The sequence below is a fragment of the Physeter macrocephalus genome, chromosome 8 (assembly GCF_002837175.3).
Source record: "Physeter macrocephalus isolate SW-GA chromosome 8, ASM283717v5, whole genome shotgun sequence".
Taxonomy (NCBI): Eukaryota; Metazoa; Chordata; class Mammalia; order Artiodactyla; family Physeteridae; genus Physeter; species Physeter macrocephalus.
The window spans coordinates 129263623-129274237 of NC_041221.1; the positions used below are offsets into that span (position 1 = coordinate 129263623).

The 10615-nt window shown below is 43.2% G+C and overlaps 1 protein-coding gene across 1 annotated transcript; it reads left to right on the forward strand.

Moving 5' to 3' along the window:
• Nucleotides 1-245: 245 nt before the first annotated feature.
• Nucleotides 246-8818, forward strand: IL4 (interleukin 4). The gene is made up of 4 exons (XM_007106263.2): nucleotides 246-380; nucleotides 657-704; nucleotides 5814-5939; nucleotides 8635-8818. The coding sequence occupies exons 1-4, from the start codon at nucleotides 246-248 to the stop codon at nucleotides 8725-8727; spliced, it is 402 nt and encodes a 133-aa protein (XP_007106325.1). The 3' UTR covers nucleotides 8728-8818.
• The last annotated feature ends 1797 nt before the right edge of the window (nucleotides 8819-10615 follow it).

The following is a 10615-nucleotide window of genomic DNA, read 5'->3' on the forward strand; positions in this document are numbered from 1 at the left end:
TGGTCTGATTTCACAGGAACATTTTACCTGTTTTTGTGAGGCATTTTTTCTCCTGGAAGAGAGGCGCTGATTGGTCCCACACGACTGACAACCTGGTGTAATGAAAATTTCCAATGTAAACTTATTTTCCCTCAGTTTCAGCAATTTTAAATCTATATATAGAGATATCTTTGTCAGAATTGCATTGTTAGCTTCTCCCGGTAAACTGATTGCCTCACATTGTCAGTGCAAATACAGATCTATTAATGGGTCTCACCTCCCAACTGATCCCCATGCTAGTCTGCTTACTGGCATGTACCAGCAACTTCGTCTATGGACACAAGGGTGATATTACCTTACAAGAGATCATCAAAACGCTGAACATCCTCACAGCAAGAAAGGTAAGCTATCTGGCACCATCTCTCCAGATGTTCTGGTGATGCTGTGCATATTTCTTAGACTGTGAAAAGAACATAACAGCTTCTAGAGAGTTGGTAGTTGGTGGCTGGTGATAGGATGGGGAGCAGTGTGGAGACTTTTCTCCTGGCACTTTTTTTCCCCGAGGGACCACAGGAAGTTTTCTCAGTTTGAGGGAGTCAGAGCTGCTCAGCAAGGCTTTACCCTGTGCAGTTGGAGGTAACTCTGTCTCTTGCTCTCTCGTTCCTGCCTGGGCCAAGAACTCGTGCATGGAGCTGCCTGTAGCAGACGTCTTTGCCACCCCAAAGGTAAGAGCTGTCCCGGGTCTGCTTTGGCTTTCTTGGTGAGGAGAGCCATCCACAAGTGTTCGAACAAGAAATTTTTTTTAACATAAAGGGAACAGGCCCAAATTAACTATAATGGGTGAAACTTTTTCAAAGACTGAGAATTCTGATCTTTACTCTCAAATACATTTTGGTGTTTCTGGTTTCACTTGATTTAGAAGATGTATAATAGAAAGCTTGGGTTTTGTAGTCATAATTCAGATCCCAGTCCATAAAAGCTCTTTAGGATTTTACCCAACCCAGGTCGAGTACCTGGAATATAGGAGGCACTCAAATGCTGTTGAAGGAGAGAATTTTTCTGGCCCATACATTTCTGAAAAACCAGATACTCTCACAAAAACAGATATTGAGATTACAGGTTGATAGAGCTTTCATTTTGTCTAAGAGACTTCCTATGGCAACAGAAAAGGTATCGCCAGAGCCCCTCCTCTTCCGCAGCCTGGTCACCTAACAGCCCACCGGCTCCGGGCATGGCTGTCCAGAGACCCTCATCTTGCTCTGTCCTGCCAACTCCCCTCTGGCCTGTCCAGAACTGTCCTGCTGGACAGGGGCCAACATATCCCTGCCTCCGGCTGCTCCTGCTAGAGCATCTCACCTTTCCTCCTCCTGCTGCATCTCACCCCCGCCCCCCGATCTGCAGTGGGAGGAGATAGATTTGACAGCTGATAGTGCATTTTTCTCTGACAAACACATGACTACAGCCATATCAATAGCTTTCTGCACATCAGTTCCTGTTTTCATGGAAACACACGACTGAGAATGAAAAACCCAAAGCTTCAATTTACCAGTGGTCTCCTAACCACCTGCTTTCCACATGTACTAGACGGTAACTTGGCCAGGAGTGAAGCCCTATGGCTTGGGCAGGGCCACACCCCAGCACCCAGGCCACAGGGCAGGCCTGTCCTGCTCGTGAGCAAAGCTGGTCTTCAGGCCTTTATCTGGACTATCTCACTTCATTAAAGATTATTCCAGGAGTCTGATATACAATGATATATAATACTGTAATGTAATTATATAATAGTATATAATATAAATGTATAATACATAATATTATATAATACATATTATATAATTTTATCCTTCAGAATCTCATCCCATATCAGACTGTATCTGTCCATCAGCAGGTTCGAAGGACTTGGAGATTTTTTATATATATAAATTTATATATTATATATATATAATGTATTAATACTTTATATATTTCATATATTAATATTGTATATATAGAGAAATAAAATAGCCAAGAGTCCACTGAGCTGTGCTCTGGGCTCTCCAGAGGTTGGCTGCACTGCTGGGAGGGTGCTACCAAAGTCAAGGGCAGCAGGGACCCAGCAGAAGTGCCAAGGGTTTGGAAGTGAGACAGTCTGTGGCTTTAGCCCCAGTTCTGCCATTAACTAACTATGTGGCCTTTGGCAAGTCTCCACACCTCTTTGTGCCTCAGTTTCTACATCTGAAGATTTAAAAGCAATTTTGAAAGTTGGTTGGAATCCAACTCCTGAGTTAGTGGAAAATGTTATTGTATGATATAACTCTTGATTAAAGGCAAAAACTGGTTGTAGAAAAGCAATCATTCTAAGAAAAGGGCCAGCGGTAGGAAATGATCAAACCCTCCATGACTGCGAGCCCAGTGCGACCCCACTCTGGGCTGCTCTAGAAGACCCAGCCAGCCCTCACCCCCGTCAAGGTGCAGGCCAGTCCCCGCTGCCTTCCTTCACTCTTACCTATCTCATGCCTTCTCCCGAACTGCTTCTATTCCTCCTGGATTAACAATCTCATTTTTCCATTCTTCTCTTTTCCTCAAAGACTCAGCACTGCTTACTTATCTATTAAGATACTTCAGAACAAAGAAAGGTTGTTATTCTCAAAACCCACAAAGATGCTATGTGGGAGGAAAAGTTACTTCTTTGTGTTCTCAAGAAGAACATCTTTCCAAAATCCAGCATGTTCATTTTAGTGCTTTTGGGGATCAAGAGTTCCATTATGCCCAAATTGGGTGGCATCCTGCTCTTGGCAAATGCTGGAAGAATATGCTGATCTAAATCCTGGGTTCCACATGCAATGCCTCCCGAGTGTCTCTGAAGTTAGGTGGTCTGAGGAAGAGAAAGGTGGAAAGCAAGCAAGCTGGCTGGCCTAGGAAGGACTTCTTGGGTGGACCATTAGTTGGAGGTATTTCCTACTACCAAAGGGAGCAAAAGTCCATAATTTTTCAGAGAGCTCTATGCCAACCCTAGAATCTATTTTTAAAAGTGAAAGTAGAGGATTTTTTCATATATCACATTCACTGACTAAATTTGGGCATAAGTGGAGATAATGAATACAATACATATAGGATGGATCTGTATGTCCTTAAATGAAGCTAGTCAAGACCCATTAGAACTCTAGCAGAATCCCTGCACAGAAGAAGTCTCCCAAATGGTGCGCCACCACTGCTGTATTCCCATGAGGGGTGGGCTTTTTTCTGGCAGGAGACCAGGCCTCCCTTTTGAGCCTCTTTCCCGAGCAGTTCTGAACTGCAGAGTCCGCGTGGCCCCTCAAAGTGTGCCCTCTGAGCTAAGCAAGACACACTCAGGCAGCAAAAGCTGGACAAGCAGTCGAAAAAGTGGGTGGTCAGAGTGTCATCCTGTTGCCGCAATGCCAATGGAACTAAAACATTAAGGACTTTAACTAAAACTGCCTTTAGAATTCCTTCTTTTAAAAGTTTTCCATTTTATTCAAACTCTTTTCTATACTTATCCTAATCACCTTTAGAAAGTCGTTTGAAAAATATCTTTATTTAGTTATTTTTAAAGATTTTTTCATGTGGACCATTTTTAAAGTCTTTATTGAATTTGTTACAATATTGCTTCCGTTTTATGTTTTGGTTCTTTGGCTGCAAGGCATGTGGGATCTTAGCTCCCTGAGCACGGATCAAACCCGCATCCCCTGCACTGGAAGGCAAAGTCTTAATCACTGGACCGCCAGGGAAGTCCCTGAAAAATATCTTTAGAGGGTGTTTTCCTACCTTAAATGGTTACATACTCAAAACTGAGACAGTATAATTTCTAAGCTCCTAGCCAACATTTTAGAAAAGGCTCATCAGATTTTGATGGAAAAATAAGCAAAGGATCTCTTCTCCTTTTGGCATCTTGAACCTCATTGTTCTCTCCAGCAACATAGGCGTCTGCCTCCATCTGCATACTCAGCTAGTGTCTGCCTTCTCCTTGGCCTCGCCACCTCTGCTCACTCACAAAGCCCCCCAGAGGTATGGTGATTTATGAGAGGTTTCTTGACTCCCAGAGCCCAGAGATACTGGTGCTGCTTTTATATTTCCAGCCAGAGTATATGCCCTTTGGAAGGACATGTACTTCATTAAGTACATACATGTCCTTCCAAAGGCCCTGCCCATGGGCCATCAAGCTCCACAGCAGAAACGGGAAGCTTTCGTAGTCTAGGATTCTGGCGCCTCAGTCTGGGTCAAGATCTTCCTGGAAAAACCCTAAAATATGAACTGCAGTCCTAGAATTTAGCCTAAAGAAATAAGAGATGAACACAAAGATTTATACAGATGACTTGCTGCCACTTTATTTACAGAAGCAAAAAAGTGCAGTGATAGGGGATTGATCAGCTATAGCACAAATATGCCCTAGGTTCCTACACAGCTCTCAATCACATGTTCTTAAATATTACTGAATGATTTAAGAAATTGCTAGTACTATATGTTAAGTGTAAAAAGCTTATAAAAGAGTATCAATAGTTGGTCCCTACTGCAAAAAAAAAAAAAAAAAAAAATTATTAAAAAATCTGGAGAGATAGTTACCAAAATCTTAACAGTAGTTCTCTCTGGCTAATGGGATAATGAGTGAATTCACTTTTGTTGAATGTATATTACTTTTATAGTAAAAAGTTTGGTAATCAGAAAAAATACGGAAGAACCTAAAAAGCTGCTTGGACAGTGCTTTTCATATAAATCCCCTGGAGATCCTGTTAATGCACATTGTGACTCAGTGGGTCCAGAGGGAGGTCTGAGATTCTGCATTTCTAACAAGTTCCCAGGTGATGCCCACGCTGCTGCTTCATGGGCCACATTTTGAGTGGCAAGGAACCAGAGCAGGTCCTGGCAGAGGCTGGAGACAGGTTTATCTGAGCTGGATTGGGCTCAAGCTAGGACATCCTCCAGGCTCCGGGCCTTTGTTCTTCAGTGGGGAGAGAGAGGACACACCAGGCCTGACCAGGCCAAGACACATTCCCTCTCCCAGGTTCTCAAAAAGAGCTGGTTCCCCACTGTACAAGCCCTCTGCTGAGGCTCAAAGGTCCCCAGAAAGAGCCATGTGGCCAGACTCACACCAGGGCTGCCAGCATTCCAAGGAGGTTCTGACCCTGCACATTCGAGGCTAGAAGCCCCTAACAGAAACTCTGTCCAAGGCCCAGCATCTTTTCTCAGAAGCTGCCCCTCATCTCCCCAGGACACACTCCTGGGGCACCTAGCTCTGATCCTGGCACTCACCTCTAGCTGTGTGGGAATATGTCTTATCTCCTCACACTGCTACTTCCCATGGGGAGGGTTAAATGGAGAGTGCTGGCCAAAGTGGCACTGTCCAGGCCAAAGGATGGGCTTTCATTTATTCAACAAACATGTGGGATTTCCAGGGAACCTGGATTCAAAAACTATAAATTAGAGGAATAAGACAGAGCAGACTCTGATTACGAGCTGATGTACATACAACTGCATCCACAGAATGGGGTAAAGAAACAGACATGGGTTGTAGACAGATGGCCCCGCATGCAAATCCCCACTCTCCCATTTACTTAGTTGAGTGACTTGATTCAGGTACCCCTTCAGCAAAACCCTCCAAGGGAAAAGAAATTGGGAGGTTTCAGGAAAAGCCTGCTGCATTTGCAAGTAACTGGAAGAGGTTGTTTACTGTGACGAGCAGCCTCCATTCACATGGCAGGAATACTTGAATACCTGATCCACAGTTAAGCAAATTCACCTTCTCCACTTGTCCTTCTGGAAGAAGAAATCAGAAGGAAACATCTCTCTCCAATGTTCAAAATCAAGCTAGCAGTGGCTATCTGTGGAATTTCTCTTTCTAGAACACAACCGAGAAGGAAACTTTCTGCAGGGCCGCGACTGTGCTTTGGCATATCTACAGATACCACAAGTGCTTGAACAACCCCCTGAGGGGACTTCACAGGAACCTCAGCAGCATGGCAAACATGGTAAGCTGCATTATGCCAACAGCTTGCCTTCCAATGGATGGCAGCCTTACTTCTAAGATATTTCTCCTTATGAATAGTAGTACCCTTGGTTAATCAACGCATTCATTCATTCGACAAATATTTGTTGAGGTTCTGTGAGTGTTGCTTACAGGTACTGTTCTAGGCACTGGGGATACAGTTCTTGCTCTTACAGAAGGTTGTAATGGGTGAGTGAGAGAAGAAAACAAGCATATAATATGATTCCAGTAGTGCTAAGTGCCATGAAGAAAAATACAGGAATAAAGAACATACAGGGGTCATGAGGGAGAGGATTGATTTAGTAGTTGGTGACATCATCTGAGTGGATATTTGACTTAAGTGACAGAGCCGGCCAAGGAACATTCCAGGCAGAGGGAACAGCTGTGCAAAGGCCCTAAGGTAGAAATAAGCTTCATGTGTTCAAAGATCAATAGGAGGGCCTGGATCAGAGTGAGGGAGGAGGATTTTAATAGGAGATCACACAGGGCCTATGGATTCTGCCCCAAGCATGGTGGGAAACTCCCACAGGGTTTTAAGCAAGGCAGAGACCACGATCTGATTTATGTGATTTTAAAAATGATCATTCTGGCTACTGTGCAGTAAATAGACTGAGTAGGGGTAAGCATAGAAGCAAGATGGCCTGTTGAGAGGCTACCACAGTATTCTAGCCTGAAGATGATGGTGGGTGGGTGTGACAGGGTGGAAGTGGCAGACATTGTTAGATTTGGGATATAACCAAAAATAGAGCCAGAAGGACTTGCTGACATATCTATTGTGGGGGTGAGGGAAAGAGTAAAATGTGGCCTCCTGGTTCCTAGCCTGGGCTCCTTGGGGAAGGGTTGGTGCTGTTAACAGATAGGAAAGACTGGGGGTGATCAGGGCTGGAGGCTGAGCTTAAGGTCAGGAGTTGAAATCTATACATAGTAAGTCTGAGGTACCTACTGAGTAGTCAAGTGAAGATGTTGATAAGATTGTTGAAAAAGTCTGAAGCTTAAGGGAGATGTCAGAACTTGTGATATTAAGTGAAGAGTTCCTAGAAAGATGTTGTTTAAAGCCACAGGCCTGGACTTCTCTGGTGGCGCAGTGGTTGGGAATCCGTCTGCCAATGCAGGGGACATGGGTGTGAGCCCTGGTCCGGGAAGATCCCACATGCCACGGATCAACTAAGCCTGTGTGCCACAACTACTGAGCCTGCGCTCTAGAGCCCGCGAGCCACAACTACTAAAGCCCACACGCCTAGAGCCTGTGCTCTGAAACGAGAGAAGACATGGCAATGAGAAGCCCACGCACCGCGAGGAAGAGTAGCCCCTGCTCACCGCAACTAGAGAAAGCCCACGTGTAGCAACAAAGAAACAATGCAGCCCCAACGCAGCCAAAAAAAAAAAAAAAAAAAAAAAAAATAAGCAGGGAGGCTTTTTTTAAAAAAATAAAGTCACATAGAGAAAGAACAAAATCCAAGCACTGAGCCCAGAGGCACTCTAACATATAGAGGTCAGGAAGAGGAGGGTCCAGCAAAAGAGACTGAGAAGTAGCCAGTGAAGTATAAGTCAAAGAATGTGTGGCACCCCAGAATGCAAGTGAAGAAACTCTTTTAAGAAGAAGGGAGTGATCAACTGTGTCAAATGTACTAAAAGGTCAAGAATGATGAACACTGAGAATGGCCACTGGATTTGTCATGAGGGAGGTTACGGGTGATGCTGATGTAAATGGAGATTCGGGAATGAAAGCCTGACTAGAGTGGATTCCATAGAGAATGGGGGTGGGGAGGAGTGAAAGAAAGGGGCACTGAGTATAAAAACTCCTTCGAGGTGCTTTTCTATAACGTCGCAGAGAAATAGAACAATAGCTGAAGGGAAGGTATGGCGTGAAGGAAGTTCTTTTAAGGTGAGGTCTATATGGAGCGTGTCAGTATACTAGTGGGAATGATCCAGTAAGAGGGGAGAACTGATGGCAGGAAAGAGGCAGAGCCAAGAGTGGATGTTATCTAATGCCAAGTAGAGGAACTGGGGACATTCATCCCCTCCCTGCTGCCTTATTTACAAGGTAATAGAACAGGGAGATGACACTACACTCATTGTCTCTTTTGAGCCTCTTAATTATCTTAGGAAGTAGGCACTATTGTTCCCCTTTTACAAAGGAGGAAACTGAAGCTTTTATAAATGAAGTAGTTTGTCCTAAGCAATGCAATTAATAATTTGGTAGAGCTGAGATTCAAACTGAAGCAGTGGCCTGGTGGTAGGTACCAGGAATCCTTTCCACCTGAAGGGCTGCCAAGCTATGATGTTTCTGGTTAATGGGAGGGGGAGCAAATGGACTGAATCTCTCTCTCAGCAGTCCAGATGGCCATGGGCTCAAGATGGCAGCAGGCAGGTCTGAGCCTCCACCTTCATGTTACGCCCCTGAGCAGAACCTAGCTGTGACACACCTCTCCAGGGATGGCCACACCCTGAAGGCAGACAGTTAGTGATAGTACAGTGGCCATTTCTAGGAGTGTAAATAGCATGCACCGAAAACAGGCAAACCCTGTTGGCCTAGTGGCAGAGTCAAGCCAGACTGGAGGCCCTGGTTTGATCATTGTTCAGGTGGCAAGTGGCAGCATAGGCTTGACCCAGGTAGACAGGCATGAGCAAGACTCAAATACTTAGCAATGCAAACTAATGAAATGTTTCTTTTGTAGACCTGTTCTGTGAATGAAGCCAAGAAGAGTACGTTGAAAGACTTCTTGGAAAGGCTAAAGACGATTATGAAGGAGAAATACTCAAAGTGTTGAAGCTGAATATTTTAATTTATGAGTTTTTAATGGCCTTATTTTAAAAATATTTATATATTTATAACTCATCATAAAATAAAGTATATGCAGAATCTGACAGCATGATGTCATTTTAATGGCATAGACTATATTTACTTGCCAACTTTTGGGGAAACCAATTTAATTTAGAGAGAGACTAAAATTGGTGTGGGAATTAAAAAGGAAAGACCACTTCCCTCTCAAGGAGTTCCCTCTCTCATTGGGGACATAATGCATCAAATGATTAAAGAATACAAGGCCAAGGGCTTCCCTGGTGGTGCAGTGGTTGAGGGTCCGCCTGCCGATGCAGAGGACATGGGTTTGTGCCCCGGTCCGGGAAGATCCCACATGCTGCGGAGCGGCTGGGCCCGTGAGCCATGGCCGCTGAGCCTGCGCGTCCGGAGCCTGTGCTCTGCAACGGGAGAGGCCACAACCGTGAGAGGTCCACGTACCAAAAAAAAAAAAAAAAAAAAAAAAGAATACAGGGCCACACAAGATGTAAATGATAATTAAAAGAGCTTGCGGAGTGGGTCCATAAGTCCTACTGATTATCAAGTAATTCTGAATTTTAAAAGTGTCAACTGGATGCTTAGAACATTCTTTTCCCATTGGCACAAGGGTTGCTATATTGAGTCCACAGTGGGGAAATAATTCTAGCACACTACCTGGCATTGCAGTGAACAATATTTAATGTCCAAATAATGTAAATTCTTTTGATTCTCAAGCCTTCGAACCAACCAATAGACAAAGCATGGAAGACTTAATTATGGTTACAGACAGACTAAATGCTATCAAACTGATAACAGAAAAGGAATAGCTCAAAATGATTGAGAGGTAAAAGCAAAAGGAAAGAGAGGTGGGGCACCAACACTGTCTAAGGTTGATGGAACAAGAACAAGAGACAAGTATTTATTCAAACTTGGAAGTGTAACAGAAGATCTAAAAATAACTTACTATAAAAAATTTGGAAGGGGCAGTATAAATAAGGTAAACTCACTTTTCAATGGGGAAATCAATACAAAATATCTAAAGTTGATAAAAAAAAATAGTTGGCAAGGTGGTCATGAATTGATGAATGTTGTAGTTGGGGATGGGTACATGACGGTTGATTACACTACTCTGCTTTTACACGTGTTTGAAAGTTTTTATAATAAAAAGTGAAAAAACCAATAAAGTAAAACCAATAGTAAGTAAATCAAGAAATCTTTGGAATTATAATGGTAACCACCAGAAAAACGAAAAACAAAAAAGGGAGGGTGGACTGTTGGGAATGGGACTTGGAATAAGAAACAGTGAAAGCAGGGCAGGAGATTTTTGGCTTTCTATTTAAAGTCTGTGTGTGTGACCATGTGCATAAGTGATAAAATGTTTTTAAAAGTTAAAGTACTAAAATTAAAAAGACAGACAATAACAAATGTTGGTGAAGATGTGGAAAAACTAGAACTGTCATACATTGTTGGTATGATTGGAAAATGGTAGCCATTTTGGAAAACAGTGGGGTAGTTCCTCAAAAGATTAAACATAGTTACTATATGATCCAGTAATTCTAATCCTAGGTATCTACACCAAGAGAACTGAAAACATATGTCCACACAAAAACCTCTACACAAATGTTCATAGCAGCATTATTCATTTATAGCAAAAAAGTAGAGACAACCCAGATGTCAATCAACTGATGAATGGATAAACAAAACGTGGTATAGCCATACAATGAAATATTATTTGGCAATAAAAAGAAAAGTACTGACACATGCTACAGTATGGATGAACCTTGGGAACACTATGCTAAATCAAGGAAGCCAGACAGAAAGGTCACATATGGTATGATTCTATTTATATGAAATGCCCAGAAGAGGCATATCCATAGAGG

What these genes read in the sequence shown, in the direction of transcription:
- IL4 (XM_007106263.2), top strand. Translation starts at nt 246, where the DNA reads ATGGGTCTCACCTCCCAACTGATCCCCATGCTAGTCTGCTTACTGGCA. An exon ending in ACATCCTCACAGCAAGAAAG is followed by an intron (nt 381 to 656) that starts GTAAGCTATCTG and finishes GCCTGGGCCAAG; the next exon opens with AACTCGTGCATGGAGCTGCC. An exon ending in ACGTCTTTGCCACCCCAAAG is followed by an intron (nt 705 to 5,813) that starts GTAAGAGCTGTC and finishes TTCTCTTTCTAG; the next exon opens with AACACAACCGAGAAGGAAAC.